The sequence below is a fragment of the Abramis brama genome, assembly GCF_963993115.1.
Source record: "Abramis brama genome assembly, chromosome: 11".
Classification (NCBI taxonomy): domain Eukaryota; kingdom Metazoa; phylum Chordata; class Actinopteri; order Cypriniformes; family Leuciscidae; genus Abramis; species Abramis brama.
In genome coordinates, this window is record NC_139973.1 from 5,732,556 (window position 1) to 5,751,966 (window position 19,411).

Here is a 19,411-nt window from a genome sequence, read left to right on the forward strand (position 1 = left end):
GTTAATGTCAATGCAAAAATATATATTGTATATATATATATATTACAATTTTCAGATATGTAGAAAACATTAACCAAGACTAATAAAGACTATAATGTATCTTCATTGTTAGTCGATGTTAACTATTATATTAACCTAATATACATGCAGCATAGGTAAAAAAAAGTCTTTAATGGTACTTTGATGTCACAGATTGGTTTCCATGTTAGCCATAAGTCAAAAGATTTAAACCTAATGAGGTGTGGAAACGATGCAACAGGTTGAGTAAAACTGAAAGTGTTCATTGATAAGTTTCAAAGAAGCGGCCATGCTTTACTGTTCCTCTCGCTGCCTGAGGACACGACAAGTTTCACTTCTGCTTTTGATGCTGTCAATTTGACCACACGCCACCAACAGTTATAGCCCCTAAGGGGCCCCTCAGTGAGGACGAATCAGACAGTACAGAAGCTATGAACGTTATGGAATTCATACCTCTTTTTTTTTTTTTTGCCATGGTTGAATGACGTTTTCCTTCCTCTTTGACACTGACTTTACTTATTCTAGATAGTTATGCTGTTACAGCATATACTTTTTTCTTGATATACCCCGAAAGAATGGAAGTGAAATGTGACAACATTCCCCATAGGTGGGGTACATTGTAACATGACCAAATGACAGCTTAAAATGCTCTCTGATCTAATAAAAAAAAAAGTATACAAGACAAATTTAAATATTTTCTCAATAAAATACAATTATTAACTTTTTCATATAAAATAATGGCATTTTTAAATTATTAAATGTAAAATAATTTTTGAGTTTGACAGCGAACACACCGGTAAACACAGCTATACAACATAGTTCAAAACATAATAATAATTAATCATTTCTGAACATTGACTCTTAAGTCTTTATTCACCTTTTTATCATGTTTTATCAATAGAATTCAATAGAATATCAATAGGGGTTCATTGTAACAGTGTTACACACTGTCCTGCACAACTGGGATTTAAACCCGGCGAAAAATAGAGATTCGAGAAATTAACATAAGTAAGAAATTTACTTTTGCTATGGTTAAATAAATGTTCAGTGATATCTTCCAAAGATTTCTGAATTTTGGCGCAATTGTTTCTCTATATAGTGTTGATCTGGCAACTAGTAAAAAGTTTCATGCTAGCATGTGTGGAAGTATTTAAAACAAGGGTGTTACAACTAGCCCCGCGTTAGGTTGTGCCCCGCCCTCTCACACTGTGAACAGCCCCAGTTGTAGGCTAGTTGTATAGCACAAGTGTTGCTTTCAAACTGTAAAGGAAAATTCATGAAATATTAATTATAGTCTTTCATTTTTGTAAAGCCGTTGTATTTATCTTGCTAGATGAATTAAAGTTTTTAGCACACTGCTAAGTGGTTTCTTATTGGCCCACATAAAAAAAAGAGCACACTTTTGTCTGTAGATATGGATCTCAACCTTGTTTCAATGAAGATTTTTTCATCCATTTTATTGACCACAAGACAAAAAAAAACAAATTGTAAGTCTTGAGTACATGCATTCTTAAAAATAAAAGTTACTTTTCTCAGCAATGCCATTGAAGAACCATTTTAGATTCCCCAAAGAACCTTTCAGTGAGCAGTTCTTAAAATAACCTTTTTTTCTTAGTGTGAAGAACATTTTAATAATCTAAAGGACCCCTTTCCAATATAAAGAACCTTTTGTACAATGGAAAGGTTCCATCTGATAAATGCTCTTTATTGAACCATCAATGCCAATAAAGAACCTTTATTTTTAAGAGCGTAGAAAAGTACAAATGATAAAGAGAGAGTTTTGTAGTTTATTACTTTTGGGGTTTGCTTGAATCATTAACAATATTGTTAATTGTTAAAGTATGAACAATACTGCCACCAATAATCACATCCTGCCACGTATGAGTCATCAAAATAAAGCTTAAACATAAACACAGAATCTCACAGAAATAAATCAGATCTCAGAATAAATCATTGATTTGTTTGGAAACGCACGAGCGCCAACATGCACGGTTTCTTGTGCAAACTGTATGCAAACATAAAATGTCACACATTCACACATGCTCAGTGTTAGAATGAAAAACAGATGCACGAACACACACACACACATTGGGTTTCCATGTTTTATGGGGACTTTCCATAGACATACTGATTTTTAAACTGTACAAACTGTATATTCTATCCCTAAACCGAAACACAGCCCTCACAGAAAACTTTCTGCATTTTTACATTTCCAAAAAACATCATTCGGTATTATTTATAAGCTGTTTTTCTCATGGGGACCAATAATTACTGGTATTACTATCTGTGTGTGGACATTTGGTCCCCATAATGTAGGGTTTACCTGGACCACACACACACACACACGTCTCTATAAGAAACACCTGTTTTTTTTTAATGGTTTCCCCATCTGACAGTGTCCTGAAACAATGTCCCAATCTGTATGTGTGCAGTAGACAGCCTATTATTATTACTGATGGCTTAGGCCGAAACGCGTTTGTGAGGACATAGTAATAATAAATGTATGAAAATAGAACCTGAGAGTGCGGTTTTTCATCTTTACTTTTGATAAACGTTTTTTATTACTCGCACCCATAAACTATTTTGCGAGTTGAGCGCGCCTGCTCTTAATACAGTAGACAGCCTAAACCAAGGTCATCCCGGCTAGAGCGATCTCCACTTTAATTCCCTGAAAATTATATGTTTATTCCAATGTTTAACCACACAACCTGATAATTTTTAGGTGCAGATGTCCTAACGTGACCAAAAGGATGAGCAAAGCAACGAAAAGCACCCTCTGTAAAATTCACAAGGCTCCCACATGTGAAGAATGTGATCTGTTTTTCAGTCTCTTCCTTGAACTTTACAGCAGTTTGTTTTCCAGGAACCCAGCTATAATGCTGCTGTGCAGTGGAAAAGCGGTGAAGCAAGAAGTCTATGGAAATATGCAGTGGGAGGGAACTCGATTTAAAGCGGAGTGAAATAAGAGAGGCAGAATGAGAGAGGACATCACCATAGTACCTCCAAATTTAGACCATACTCAGAAAGAGTAGCAAAGAGTGTATAACCGACACTGCGAAGACACCACAGATGCCAGAGGGCTCTTGTATCAGCAGAACATTGCAGAGCACATCCGTTCCTTCTGGCCATGTAGGGTAGAGAGTTGGCACAGATGCCCAATAGCAGTTGGTGACCACAACTGACCCGCCACACGTGCCACCGGTGTTCACTCAGACCTCTATTCATTCAACTTCTCAGAAACAATGTCTCACTGTCCGCTGTCTTTATATGGCAAATTTGGTGTTGTTCCAAATTTTAGATGCTTAAAATCACAAGACTGCTCATTTAACAAAGTCAACATGAAATCTTGTTTTTAATGGAATCTATCAGTAGCTATATTTATTATAAACTATTTATCTGCACATCATTTTTTCTTAATTCATGTTTGTAATCTTCTCCCTCTTGCAGCAACATCTCTTCTCTTCTCTTCTCTGATGACGTGTTTACTAGCGCGAGGACGGGAAAACCTGTCACTCACATGAGATCCATCGATAGCAAACCACAACCATCCAATGACCCAATCAATTCACAATGGACAAATTTTCTTGTTTGAGAAGCTGTTTCACTCAGATATACGTCACAAAAGGACAAAAAAGACTACCCAACTTCTGTTTCATGCTGACTTTAAAGAAATTTAAAGGAATAGTTCAGTCCAAAATGTAAATTCTGTTATAATTTCGAAAGAATACAGGAGTAGATATTTATAGCAGTCCAAGCTGCTCTTTTTCATATAATGAAAGTGAATGGTGACCACAGATTATTTTCAGTTAATAATTTCTCTTACTAAGCTATTGTGGCTTTAAAAGTCTTCACAAGTCATATGGACCACTAGTGCTTTTATGGGAAGGTTTAAAGCTCCTAAACATCTCATTTTGTGTTCCATGGTAGTGAGAAAATGATGAGAGAATTACAATTTTGTGGTGAATTATCCTTTTAATATACAGTCCATTTAAATCAGGTTGTTTGAGAACCAAATGCATAACACTGGTGATAGACTATGATTGTCAATCTAAAACTACCCGGATTGGCAATTTCACTGATCTGTAAAGTTCACTCAAGTCTTACAAACATTTTTGTCAAGAATGAACTCGAGGCGTTTACCATCATACTGAAAGTTTGCATACATTATTGTGATGAAAATCACAATACATCTGTAAAATACAATAAATTGCATTATGATTGCATCCTAATAATGTCCATCAGTGTTCACATGCTCTTCTCATGTTCAGCTCCCTGTGACTTACATAACCTGGTTTCACTTCTACCCTAGATTACAACACACACGACTATGCTGACGGATGATTACGGCCTCTTAGAACTGGTGTCCTGACCTCTATACCTTAAATAACTTGTTCTGGACAAGACATATAAAATTGGCAGACACAAGTATATACATTCACAGAATTAATGTGCTCGGAAATTGAACTAAATATAGTGTGGCTAGCATCATACCCAAACTCTAAAACTGTATGCCACACGTTTTATGTCAAATCATGTTTGTATGTTTTTGTACAAAATTCAGATGTTCTTGCTTCCAATAAAGTCCAAGATGTTCTTCAAGATGTTGCTGTCATTAAGACGAGACACTATGCAGGCAAAACCATTGTTTTCATGCACTGGTCAATTTTGAGATTTTGCTTCCATTACATGTCTTCTTTCAGACTTTTAAATATTAGCATTTATTTTATTACAATTTGGCCTGGTTTCATAGACAGGGCTTAGATTAAGCCAGGATTAGGTCTTAGTTCAATTAGGACATTTCAGTAGCTTTTATAATGTGCCTTAGAAAAAAACAGTAAGTGTGCATCTTCAGACAAAACAATGGCACTGACATGTTTTAAGATACGCCAGTGCAAGTTGCTTTCAGTTAAAACAGCTCAAACATGCATTTTAGTATGGGACTAGGCTTAAGCCTTGTCTGAAAGCAGAGGTTTATCGATTTGGTCTGTAGAGTTCAATTATACATACAGACTTTTTTCTTAAAATGTGATTTTTTTCCCCAGAAGTCTCCACTTCAGTAGCACTTCCATACACCAAACTTTATTCCTATCTGTATTCTGAAGGGAGGAGTTTTTTCATATTTTGTCCGCCTGATTTATATAACATTTTATTTCCTAAAAAAAATGGTACAATTTTATTTTAGTTCTGGCTATTGACTATCAACAAGGAGTATCCAAAATCTCCCCTGTAAAATCCTTTGACTCTTACATGTCAGCAAAATTAATCCAATTTTCTTTATCCAATGTTCAGATTTTTGTTTTGGAAATTGTGCAAACTAGTGCATATATTTAATCAGATCAAATATCATTTGCATATGTAAACAAGTAACATTCAGACCTCACAGTAAGGGAGCCATAAATACTCTATTCTGTTCTTATTTGTTTTGTCATTTCAAATGTAGGGTTCATGATCCCCACCTATCAACTCAACAGTCAATTGGGCTGTAATCACTATTGCTCAAAAAAGGCAGATGGGCATTTTAAACAAATGCAGGGCGTCTGTTTGACGTGACAGTGCATGATTGAGCTGTGCTAACAACTGTCCCATTGGCCGAGGCACGTCAGGAGTAACTGCTCAGTAACTTCTGTCCTATGCGCATAAACAAACCCTTCACAGATAGAGCCAGGCTCACCGTCTCCCTATAGTCCTCCATGCAAAGACTAGATGTCTCCTGAGTTTCCTCAACACTCCAGGGGTCACACGGCCGATCAATAAGCTATGCATTGAGCATCAGGCATTAGCATAAGCTGCGTCTGCATAAGCTGTGAAGTTTCTCTCTTTGTCTCCATCTTGAATGATCTGCATGTCAAAGTATGGCTGAATAAATATATATGGGAGAGATTAGTTGCAGATTACAGCGAGACGAGAAGCCATGCAACGCTCTGAATGCAGTTTGATTTTCCTCCTGCTCCATCATCATCGACAGGGATGCTGAGGTTGTTTCATGGATTGACATCTGACCAGCAACCAGCGTTTAGTGCACATTCAGCAATTAACACTATCTCTGCCGGTTAGATTAATTAATTATTTACATGGATTAGGACCCATGTAGCTTTTCCAAATGCTTCTGCTCAACATGCACATTAATTTTTCAAGGCAACCGGCAACAAGAAAATATAAAAGAGTTTCACAGTCTGTCCATGGGAGAGGCATATACATCTCACAATGCAAAAAAAATAAATAAATAAATAAATCGGAAGAATTTATGGATGATGGAAGAACTTTTTAAATTTAAGAACCCATACAACTAAATGGTTCATGGTAAGAAGGTGCGTAAAACATCAGACATTTGAATAACAATAGATTTTGGATTTGTTTCAGAAAATCCTCAAACAGAAAACCCAAATCCTCCCAAACCCAAATCCTCAACAGGTTCCTTTTATTCTTACAATCCTTCTATTCCTCTTTTTCCTTTCTTTCCTTCCTGTCTTCCATGTTTCACAACAGTCCAGACCTCCAATATCAGACTCATCAGACAGTGAATCACAATGTTGCCCACAAAATCTAATATTAGTGTTTGGTTTGGTTTTGCAGAGTTTGCAAACTGGCAAGATTTTCCCAAGTTGCACAAAATGTTCAGATCTTCCTTATTTCTTAATATGTGGAGAAAAGCTCCCACACATAGACTGGCAACAATGCAGTTAAGCAATATCACACACAAGCAAGAGTTCTGTTGTTCTGAACAATCAAACTGATGGAACGGAACTAACGGTTGCATACTAACATACTACATTACTATTTCTGCAATTTCTAGTAGGTCAGGCCTATACTTTTTTGTATGCATTGAATACCCAGATGAGTCATTTTGCCATTTATATATTAATAAATAGGAGAAGTCCATAGCATTGCATTGTGGGATAGGCCTATGTTAGGCCTACAGTATACACATCAAATATTTGGCAATGTAATTCACTAAAAATAGGAAAAAAATGCAGTATCTAACTATTTTAATCTAATTTCGAGCAAAAACAAACAAACAATAGCCTACTCTTCTGTCTAATTAAATACAGTTTAGTAAGAGAAGCTAAAATTGGGATGCTAGAATTTAGAATTCCACAATGCAACCCTCAAATTGAACTTCAATTTCCTGCAAGATGAATGAGCTGAAAGTCATATCAGCTGGGATTTTCAGCATCTTGACTAAATAACTGTTTTTATTTCTGAGACAACTGGATGCCACTCGCTAAATTAAATGTGCAAAGAGATGAGGCCATGTGATAAAGTAGCATGCTAGCGCTAGCAGCATAGGCTACTTTTCACACACATACCATTATGAATAAATACTATACAGTAAGTAGTAGACTAGTATGACTAAAGTTCAGTCACTGAGTCAAGAAACATTTCCATCTGGAATGAATTAGACAAAAGTCTCTAAAGATTTGGTCTGGACGTCTCGTATAACACCGCCACATCAATTAAATGAGCTAAAATTGGTTTCTCGACTAGTTATGTTTCAGCACAAAGGCAGTTGTGACACACTTCCCGGAAATTACTCATGGCAGTGTATTCAGCTCGTTATAACCGTGTTCCCCATTTTAAATAAAAAAAGAATAGGGAAAAAAAAATCGAGACTGAGCTTCGTGTTCAGTAAGAATACAAGCGCTCCACCTGGTGGCCAACGTTACCTGTTCTCAGACGCAGGAAAAAGAGTCAAACACACAGGTCTTTGTTCTGAGTCTGACCGAGGAGAATATTTAGGAAAAGAAGGTCAGTGGATCAGTCACATGAAATAATTAATACACAGCAAAAGACTGTCTGCTTACAGAGAATGACCTTTCAGTTCATCCTCAGGAAATTGCAAAACTCAGGCAATCAACTTGGATGTTTAAGCTCTTTCAACTTAAATGACATTAAACTGACTTAACAATTAGCTGAAACTTGTATAAAGACTTAATTAGCTGAATCTTGTATAACTTACAAAAAGTTGAAAATTGCTCAACTTATCTGATGAGTTAAAGCAATGCAAAAACATGTCAAACTTATTGATCATATCATTTTTTACGTGTACATTTGTTTTCCTCTACACACTAAATTTAGCGTGTTTAAAGTACATACACACAAAAAATTCAAACAGTATGCTACATGTTGCCACTCGACCTAATTACTTTGTTGCATCCTATATCTAGAAAATAAAGGGGCATCCAATTTAAATACAGCTTGGGGTAAATGTCTTGGCAGTTGAGAATGAGTAAAGAAGATGATTAAAATTATGGTTCATATTGTTTCCATGCAGTTCATTAGAAATAGAAGATCAAATTCCAGAGCTTTGCATTGTGGGATACTCTAGTTGTGTACTGCATTTGGCGATATACACTAAAAATGATCATTTCGGAAATAAAGTGTTTTACATTTTCATCTAATTTTGTGTATTAATGTCATAACTGTTTGCTGTCCATTTAAATAATCAGTTTAGATGACTAGAAATGACACTAAAAACAATATAAAAGTAACCTGCTTATTTTGATGATGCAACTAATAATGATAATGTTTGGAATAAGAGATGTTTTCACATTTTTAAATTAATTTTGTGTAAAAATGTCATACCTCTTGGCTGTACAATTAAATAGTTTAGTAAGAGATGCAAAAATTAACACTACAAACAAGTTGAATCGAGAACATTTGCAATGTACAAACAAAAGTTAACTTTATTTAAAGGTGACGTAGTTACACGTTACTACATGTACTTACTATAGTAATAACAGTAAATTATGCATAATTACAAGTAACCCTAAACCAAACCATAACTATGGTAAGTACATGTAGTTAATTAATATTACTCAGTACTTAAGTACAATGTAACTACATCACCTTAAAATAAAGTTTAGCAAAAAAAAAAAGAAAGAAGAATTGTACACAATTTCCAACACAGTCTCTCCGTCTATCTAGGCTTGGTTTCATTAAAAAAATAAATTTAAATTAAAACTAAACACTCAAGATCAAATTCATAGAAATTAAGCAAAAATGATCAGAAACTTCAGAATCAGATGGTTAAATAATAAGAATATCATTGTTGTGCTGCATTACCTCCAAGATGGAGAATTTAGTGACAGTGAAAGTGTCGTGAGACGAATTTAGGAATCCAATTCCACTAGTTGCTCATTCACGAGAAAAGTCACTGAAGGTCAGCGTTACATTTATTTCTCATTTTTAAAAACCGCTTTGAACAATCAAAATATAAATACATTTTCCCCACACAAACAATAAACCAGCAATGACACATGACGAAAACTCTTGCATATCAAACACCCATCTGCACACACACACACACACACGCACGCGCACGCGCACGCACACACACACCTCAGCCCCTGAATTCAGAGTTAAAGGTGCAATTACAAAAAACAAAGAAACATCAGACATGTGTACAGACTGCAGTCTCTGTTTCTGCAAGTAGTTTGTGTGCTTGATGACAGAACAGGGTCCCTGTTGAGATCGCATGTGTGTCTTTTCCAGTTTGACAAAGGCTGTCGCTTTGATTCTTCCGTAGGGACCGAAACTCATTCAAACTACTGTTAAAACTGCTGGTTTAGTCTGCCAAACTCTGACAGTGTATGACGGGCAGGAAAACACTGGTTTCTTGATCAGGTTACACCACAATTTTTTAAATCAACCAAAGAGCGATTCATAAAGAACAAATAATTCAAAGGCCAAAATCTCAAAAAGAAAGCTTTGATTTGCAGAGGTAAACCACTGATGCATCGACGTACCGCTGAGGTCCATATGATCCTCCAAAATTCAGTCGGCCAGTGTCTTAGTCACAGGTCTTGTGCGGCTCCTGTGCTTGTTTGTCGATGGATACTGCTCTGTGGCCACAACAACAAACAGTCTGCAGGCTTTCATTGTGGCGTCTTCCCTTCAAAACGGAGGTTTTCCCTGCGCTGCTAGGACGCTTTACCCAGCTCGATCTTCTTCTGTATGGCTCTTGCTGAGTGGTATATCAAAGAGTCGATGAGTCCGGCAACTGAAGGAACAGGAGAGGAACAGACTAGGTGAGATAAAGAGCCCATCTACATCCCTGGAGTGACACTGCTGTCTGCGTGCTGTGTTAACAGTCCACAGTAAAGTTGTAAAAAAAAGTGAATAAACTAATAAAAAATAAATATGGGGATTATTTAGCTAAAAAAAGCGAATAAAATTATATTATAAATAAGGGCTGCACAATGCACAATAAATTGAAATGAAACCTATATCACAATTCAGCTTAGAGCGATTATCAAATTGCAAAAAAATAAAATAAATTAAAATACTTACAATACAAAAAAGTATATATTATATATTCATTATCATTTTATTTATTTATTTTATATAAATATATATATATATATATATATATATATATATATATATATATATATATATATATATATATATATATATATGAAGAGTTCAGATGCAAAAGCCTCTAAGTGCCATCTGAAATTTTCTTCTAGAATGATCATTTTTATCAAGCTCGTATATTTAAGTTCAGTAATTTCACTTAAATGACAATTAATAGGTAATCTTCATTGCCATTTAAGTGAAATTAAATAAACAATAAGAAATATTATTATTGTAAAAAAAAATACAGTACAACTGTAAAATTGTAAATAATACAAAAATATATATATATATATATATATATATATAAAATAATAAATAAAAAAAAAGTAAAAAAAAAATTATATATATATATATATATATTTTTATTTTTTTATATATATATATATATATATATATATAATTTTGTATTATTTATTTATTTATTTATGTATGTATGTGTTTTAGAGTGACAAAATGCTAATAAATATATTATTTATCTTAGACTTAGGGCAATTATATTTACATTTTTACAGTTGTACTGGTTTTTTTTTTACAATAATAATATTTCTTATTGTTTATTTAGTTAATAATAATAATAATAATAATAATAATAAAGCATACATTTTAAAATCGCAATCACAATCACAATCGCAATATTAAACAGAATTTATTTTTTCTTCCCAAAAGCATGTAGCCCGATTATAGCTTTTTCGAAGTCGCCACACTGTTGTTTTCTCTCAAACAATTTGATGCATGATGCTTTGGAAAGAGTTTTAAAGGTGTTTACATGCATGCTGGACTATTGTTCCTTCGTTATATGGTCCAACTGAACAATTAAAAAGGTAAAAACTAATCTTCAAGCATTTAAACTGGAAATGGTTTGTCTGGATTTTACACACTTCTCACGTACAAGGTGTGCACTCAGCACATAAATGTTACCGCCACAGTAAAAACAAGCAGTAAAAGCAGGTTTATGAAGTCTGCATTCTTTCATTCTGCCCATATGTGCATATCTGTGATAACTGGAATCTCACCTGTGAAAACACCTCCTATGATAGCACAAACTCCTGTTAGGAAATGGGTGAAAGACCTGCGAAGGAAAGCCCATACAAATATATATTAAACACTAAAAATCGCTACATTCCCTCATGCAACACACTGCTTTAGACGGTTTCTTTCATACAAAGTGAACATAATGTGTGCAGTGTAATGAAATGAGAACGAACAACAATAACAGGAGACGTACCTCTGCTTCTCTGTGAATTTCACCATCATTGGAGACAGCTCATAAAGCACAAACACACCAGGTAAACCCTGATCTCCAATCAGCCCATTCGCTACCTTCTCATGTCTTGTTACTGAAAACTGGTTTGTTTTAACAACCTAAAGTAAAAGGAAAAACATGTTTTTTAAAATACCTTAAAGAGTATTCTTAATTAACATAAAAGATTACCATGAAAACCAGCAATTGTTACTACCTCAGTTATTGCCAGTAATGTAAAACCTTAATCATTATTTTGCCAATGGTACTAATACTAAGTAGCCACAGTTTTATACATTTTTTAAACGTTTTTATTCCCCAAATAGCTCAGCTCCCTTACCTCTCCATCTCCTTTAACGTATATCGTCGGCACAATTTTCACAAAATACTGGTACATCATTGATGCTGTAGAGCAAAAGAGTGCATAGATCAATATAAAATACAGTATCTCAACGTTTTGTGTCAGCTGAACTATTATTTCCAAATTATTCTCTTATAATCCCCTTGCACTGACAACAAATTTTTTTGACATGTCAATGCCAAGTGTTACCATTTTTGACATAATCTTTCCATTATTATTTACAAGAACAAACTAATGTGACATTATCACAAACAGCCTGCAGTGCCATCCTTCACCGTTAGGGAGAATCTCCTGCTCGGAACACACCGCTAGAGGGCGCTGCTGCACTTTAGTGCCTCGCATTCTCCTCCGCTTGTACTTTAAACCCCAACCACTTCCTGTCAAGTAATGGCGTCTGTGTGAAGCAGTCTTATAACAAACACTTAACAAATCTATCAGAAAACTAACTAATAGAGGCACTCACATAGCGATTTGAACAAGGTAAGCAGATTTTCTTCAAATATATTTCCCGATAATTTATTGATACGTACATAACAGTTTGTTCAAGGCTAGACCTTGGTGACATTAAACGAAATAGACGACTCACGTGCAATAAATTAGCTTTTATAGATTTTAGTTTTACTTCAACCTTAATGGTAAGTCATTTAGACCTCATAAATAAGACCATTTCAGTTCAGTTACTCATATAATTAACGTACATTTCCTTATATAAAACGAAGGTCTCTAGTTTATCAGTAAACAGTGAGCTACTAACGTTACCTAGAATACGAACAGCATTTTAGGGCATTATAGAGGTCATAATATGTTAAATAACTCGGAAGGCGACAAAAATGAAAAGATTCAATATTTTAAATGATGATATATATATATATATATATATATAAGTCTGCATCATCCTCCTTCCAGATGCCGGTGTCGGTAGGACCGTATGGACAGACGCAGCCCAGTTGCTTTGACAGAGTCAAGATGGGCTTCATGATGGGGTTTGCCGTCGGCATGGCTGCAGGAGCCATGTTCGGAACTTTCTCCTGTCTCAGGTATGAAGACTGTCATATTTTGGGTTATTTATAATACAACATAATTCATTAACTGGTATTTTGGCAGAAAAGCTGTGCAATTGTTTTAATAGTGTGTTTTGTTCTATTCAGGATCGGCATGAGGGGTCGAGAGTTGATGGGCGGAGTTGGGAAGACGATGATGCAAAGCGGCGGCACGTTCGGAACCTTCATGGCGATTGGGATGGGCATCCGCTGCTGAGATCACACTAATGCCACTTCTCAACTGATAGGACTTTTGTAGATTCATTTATTTGTCATCATCATACCCACATTCAAGGACACAGGTGTCAATAAAGACTGATTGAAGAAAACAGATTTTTCTGTAAATATTGGGCTCAATCTAAGATTTAACTGTTGATGGTAACTTTAGACAGTCCTACTTTTCATTTGTGTCCAGTAGAATAAGCTACATGGGATTGACCTTTAACAGTGACCTTTCTGCTGTTTATGGAGGGCTGACAATGAAATGACCACAGAGAAGAGAAAGAAGGGCTCTTTAATTCTGGACAACACTATTTTCTTTGAAACACATTTTTAGTTTAGGCGTGAAAATAAGAAACGGCACACGCTTACCTTGAGGTGCTGCTACATTAGTCTCATCTAAAGGGTTGACAATTCCAGGATAGTCCTTGCCGAATGAAAGATGCTTGATGAAATGTGTCATGTTGATCTATGGTCATACCAAACAAATTCTGTTAGGTCTAATATTATGGGCAATGGCAGATCGGTCTTATTGAAAAAAAGTGAAGCAACTCACATTGTCTAGTCCAAAACTCTGCAGATCATGAACTGAAAATAAAGGAATCAATTGACAACATGAATAAATGTTTCGAAAGACCCACAATTTGTAAATGCACCTCAACTGAGTAAACTTGGTTAGCCTAGAAATTGGCAATTTTTTTTAAACAAAGGCAGAGCGTAGTACATTAAGTGGTCACAGATGCGCTTGCTGATGAGAATCGTGACAAATTAATTGATGTTATAGAAGCCCCTGCAATGTCAAATCACAAACTGACTATTTGTTATAGACTAAATCTTAAATAATGTGCAGAGAAAAGCAGAGTTACTGATGTAGTAACAAGGTAAATTCTAACTTGTCTTGGAATAAAGATTTATTAAAATATAAAAGATCAACTTACTTTCCACAGCATGCACTGCAGAAAGAAAAGAAAATAGTCACTAAATGGCTTCGATTTTGGAAAGCAAAGTTTTCAAGAGGAATTTGTGACAACCACTGGCCCTTTAAGCTCATTCCAATACTAGAGTAAAATTGCAATGGCCAAATTGTGAGACTCATCTCTCTCTCTCTCTTTTTTTTCCTGAAGTAGGGCTATTGAAATAATGTTTGGGACTTGAATCCAAGGTCTATTAATGAAGTATTGGATATGCGCTTAAGCTATTGGAAGAATAGCCTTTGCATGACCAAGCGCAGCCGGTGTTAGTTCTGTACCTTGTTACTGAGAAAGATTGTGAGCTTTGGTGGGAAAGCGTAGAAACCTTTTTGTCCCCAAGTTAAAAACCCAGACTTCCCAAAAATCATTTCATTAATAAAACCGCTTTGATTTACAGCATCCATGGTCAACACCACAAGGCAATGAATGCATAGAGGAATTAATATGATCTTAAAGGCACACTTGCATACACAATGACGGGACAAGAAACTGTTCATCAGCCCAGAAACTTGGCAACTGGCCAATATAAAACAGACTTTGAGGTGATTTAAACTACAGATACTCAGGTGCACAGACGGACTGATGAACAGTTTTGAGAAAGCAGGCAGAAAAAGCAAATGAAAAGACAGATCTTAGCGGCACTGAATGGCTCACCATACACTCCTTTACATAGTAAGAAATGAGAAGCCAAGAAATGAGGCTACATGCAGACAAGACTTTAAGATCTGATGCATTCTGGCTCATAGGCTTCATTAAAAATCCGTTTCAATTTGATCAAAATAATAATCAAAATCATTAACAGAACACTAAAGGTTTGGGCATCCAGACTTTAATCCGGTTAATAGGCTAAAACTACTAAACATGCCTCTGCATCAGACCTAAAAGCTTCGACTTGTGTTTGATTCATACTTGATAACTAAACATGAGTCTTTACCATGAACATGTGACTGCTGGAAGCTCTTTCCAGGGGCAAAATGGAAATTTCCTGCCACCTGAGGAAATATAAAGGAAATGTTGTGATTTTTAAAAATATGTAAGCTTGTAGTTTAACCTAAAACATTCACTACGTCCAAAATCCCAAACTGTACTACATTTGCTTTGAAACTTGCTTTGTGACCGTTAAAAAAGTATGTTGTACTATGAATGAAATTTGGACGTCTACATCCGCTATGTTGTCACTGTCATGTGACCTACGCCGTCAGTTGGATTGTCCACCACCATTCACAAATCCTCCCCTGTGGCCTCATGCGATAGTAAAGTGTACATCGAATGCACACTTCAGAATCTCGGCGGAAGTAGTAGGTCATCCAGGAACTTTTCGCCCACTATATATTTGGACATACTACTCTGTTCGCATACTATATATAATGGAAGTGTTTGATTTTGGACGCAGCAATTGATTCAGAAATCAAATCATGGGCTGCATGTTACCTTATTGACCTCCAGAAAGCCATAGACCTGACATCCCTCATTCTTCTGTTCCTGCATCTTCTGGCTGAAGCCCTCTCTCTTACACTGCTCAATGGTGTCAGGAGTCTTAAACGCCCAGCCGCGCCGCCGATACGCCTCCCGCACATCATCACAGGTATTGCAACACCTGAAGAACAATCACAATCACAAACTTTGGCCGTATACACCTGGTATGAACATCAGTCTCAGATACACAGTTTTTCCATAATTGAATAACGATAACTATATTAGCATCCACACCAGCGGATGATATTCTGTTTATTCTAAGCGTGTGCTGCAGTTTTGTTGTCTACCACTTTAAATGCATCGAGCTCAGGATGGATTCTGATTGGCTCTCAATGTTTTTATCGTTCATCAGCTGGAAAAAGTCGTTCTGAAAGTGATTCCGATACCATTTTTCTGTGCTGTTATCGTTATAGTTTTGGTGTGGACTCTACTACACTTTTATATTGAGAACAATTTTTAGAACTATATCTTTACCATTACAGTTATGGTGCGAATGGGCCTTTAGATGAAAATTACAAATGTTGCTTTGGCAACTAACTGAAATTAAATAAGTTGAAGTAATAAAACAAAACAAAGCAAATAACAATATTACTAAAAACAAACTAAAATTAAACGACAACTGAAATATAAAAATAAAAACTAATTCAAATATTAAATTCTATTATCATAGATAATTAATACTACAATAACACAGATTGCCATATACACTTTGTATTAACATGCATTTCCAGTGAAAGTCTTTTGCAGGAAACATTAGTGTTTACACTACCAATGTTATTTGTAAATGTGATTTGCAAATGCTAAATCAACTCAAGTGTGAAGACAGATGCTCTGGAGGATTTTTAAATCATCTCTTCCTCATTCAGACAGGTGATTATGAACTGGAGCTGCTATCTTGACTATCTTGACTATCTTGAAGTGTCTGTCAAGTACATAACTAAATTTTTCAGAACCGGTTTCACACCAGTAGAAAGACTTGTTCTTTAAGCAAATATCTAATTTTTCATAAAACCACAGCTGCTCAGTTTGTGGTGGTGAAACTCACTTTAAATCTTCAGTCTCAGCTCCATAACAGCTCTCACAGCGCTCAGGATCCAGCGTACTGGGGTCAAACACCCCTTCCTCCACTTTGCCTAAATCTGCACAGAAAACAACAGAATGGAAGTCAAATCAAGGCATATATTCTACAATCTGTGATCTTTATTGTAAAACCATGTTTGTAATAAAATGTCCCTCTTTTATAGCTTTTATTATTTAGAATTTGCATTTATAACACAATTTGTTTTTGAAGAATTGTAATATTTTAAAGTGCACAAAGAGAACAAACGCAAAGTATAATAACATTTCTCCTTTTTCTCAATACTTATGGGTGAACAATTACTTGTTTAAACAGATTATTAAAGTTAGATTGACAACTGCATTAATACAATTCTTGTTTTCGATGATTTGAAATCTTTTAAAGTTCACAAATGGCACAAAACAAGTCAAGCACCGCAACAATATCCCTTGTTTTCACTTTTTTCCCACTTTCACTTATGGTTGAACTAATACTTTATTTAAATATTTGAAGCATGTGTGAACATGGGGTTAAAGTTAGCTTGAAAATTGCATTCATGCAATTATAGTTGATGTGAAATCACTTCATGAGCAGCTTTCAAGAATGATAGACTGTCCATTTTTCAGCAGAATATAAGAACATCAGTTTGTTCAAGCACTTGATATGATGATGCTGACCGTGTTTTTCAGCCTCATTTGTGACTGGCTGGCCATCTTTGTCGAGTCTCTGTTTAAACAAGTTATGCTCCACGTCCAGCTGCTGCTCCCCTGCTACGTCCATGGCATCAATGCTCAGATCTACGAAAACAAAATAACAAACATCTCAATAACACCTGCACACAGAGAAAATAACTAGTGTATAATAACAGTAATAGTACGTAATAACAATAATAAGTAAAACAGCGGGAGTAAATCTGACACCAACATTGATTGGGTAAGTGTCAGCTGTCTTTGGGGTGAAATATGACACGGACATGTTCTTGACAGGCTGCAATCCACATATACTATGACCTGATCATTTCAGGTCTTTCAACACATTTTACAGTATAGGGCCTTCTATTATTATAACTTATACAGTATAACTTCTTAACCCGATTCAAGAAATTTATTTTATTCGCTTATATGGTTTTACAGCACATGAACAACAGGACATAACTTTCATCTACAAAGTATTCAGCAGGACTGACCACCCAAACATAAAGTACAGAACAAAATGTTTGCTTACAGGCACAAGGCATATGTGGAAATATAACATCAATGTTGATCCTTAGTTTGTCTCCTCTGGAAGTGTCTACAAAAAGTTCAGGATAGACCTAAAAGAGAACCCAGAACCCAAAGATGTTTCATCAAAACTTTATGAACATAAACACTATTAAGAAAATAAACACTCCATCCACAGCCACTATAGACTGACAGATGTCATGAGATTGAGTTAGACATATTATGCACAAGTTTATATGAAGTCATTCACCCACCTCCTTAGTTAGATAATACTGCAGCTCAGAGAAGAACAGAATCAACATGATAAGTCCACTGATGATGGTCACTATAAAGTGAACAAAGAAAATTAGTAAACAAGTGATCTACATGGCATTTAAATCACAGTCACATGAGGCATGACTCTTATCTCATACAGACTTGGATTTAAGAGCCCCCAGAGACATTTTCCAATCAAGCTATGTTCATGTAGTCCCATTTAAATATGTAATTAGATGTACATATTTTAAGACGTTATGTTAATTAGCCTCTTCGGTACTGTTTCTCCCCATGAGTCTGTGTGTATGAATGGCGCTCAGCACCTCTGCAGTTAACGGTGGATCTGTATCACTCACCCGTGGCTCCTCCACATGTTTTGATCCTGAAGTCCTCTAGAGTTTTCGGATAAGCGTCAAATTGTTTAAGTTTACTTAACGCATCCATTCTCCCTCTCGTGCCGCGGTAAAGCTAGCCGTCACTTCTATTTCCAGTGACCCATTTCCGGTACATCGAGGAAGTGATGGAATCCTCCCAGCCAATCAGATTCCACCGCGTAGCTGGAGCGTCTCTCCTCTGTTGACGCTCTAGTGGCAGATGTCTAAAATATCTGCATCGTAAAAACTATTTAAGATATTTTTTTTATTTAATCATTTCTTACCATTTAAGAACAAAATTATTAAAATATTTGTTTTTATACGCTGACATGTATTTTAGGCCGACATTAATATACTATACTTTAAATTAGTAAGATGATAGATCATGCAATGCAGCTTTATTTAAATATACAGACATTAACAAATAGATATTTTGTGGCGTTTATTTGATTTATTTTGCAAGTTTAATCGGATATTGGAATTTTGTTTCAATGTTACCAATTAAAGTCATTTATGGACTAACCCTTAAAGATATTTTATTAATCTTTACTAACGAGAATACGGGAGTATTAAACTTTTATTTTCTCTATACACAAAGAAGTATGCTTTATTTCGACCTAAATTTCACAACAAATGACACTTTTAAATTAAATTATATTGATATTTCCTTATTAGCAATCCCTAATTTTTTATTTTCATGTAGTTTTATATTTTATTTGATAAATGTACATATACCATATAGGTGTGTGTAAGTTAAACATTTTTTAATATACATTTCACCGCTTGTCTTCATTAACTCGATTGAGTTTTGCATTCTTCAT

General features: G+C 35.4%; 2 protein-coding genes across 3 annotated transcripts; one reads left to right on the plus strand and one right to left on the minus strand.

The window, feature by feature from the left end:
* Positions 1–9,173: 9,173 nt before the first annotated feature.
* ergic3 (ERGIC and golgi 3) lies at positions 9,174–18,735 on the minus strand. Of its 2 annotated transcripts, XM_084128288.1 has the most exons (14): positions 18,573–18,727; positions 18,216–18,286; positions 17,966–18,053; positions 17,419–17,538; positions 16,730–16,823; positions 15,640–15,805; positions 15,143–15,200; positions 14,176–14,190; positions 13,794–13,825; positions 13,610–13,706; positions 11,958–12,022; positions 11,603–11,739; positions 11,391–11,446; positions 9,174–10,018 (listed from the first exon to the last, which is right to left on the minus strand). In XM_084128288.1, exons 1-14 carry the CDS (start codon positions 18,658–18,660, stop codon positions 9,939–9,941), a joined length of 1,167 nt encoding a protein of 388 aa, XP_083984414.1. In that variant the 5' UTR covers positions 18,661–18,727; the 3' UTR covers positions 9,174–9,938. The 2 variants fall into 2 exon arrangements, with proteins under 2 accessions (XP_083984414.1, XP_083984415.1); XM_084128289.1 differs by lacking the exon at positions 14,176–14,190 and having other exon boundaries at positions 18,573–18,735.
* On the plus strand, positions 12,326–13,351 carry romo1 (reactive oxygen species modulator 1). The gene is made up of 3 exons (XM_084128290.1): positions 12,326–12,458; positions 12,885–13,015; positions 13,127–13,351. Exons 2-3 carry the CDS (start codon positions 12,885–12,887, stop codon positions 13,233–13,235), a joined length of 240 nt encoding a protein of 79 aa, XP_083984416.1. The 5' UTR covers positions 12,326–12,458; the 3' UTR covers positions 13,236–13,351.
* Positions 18,736–19,411: the final 676 nt, after the last annotated feature.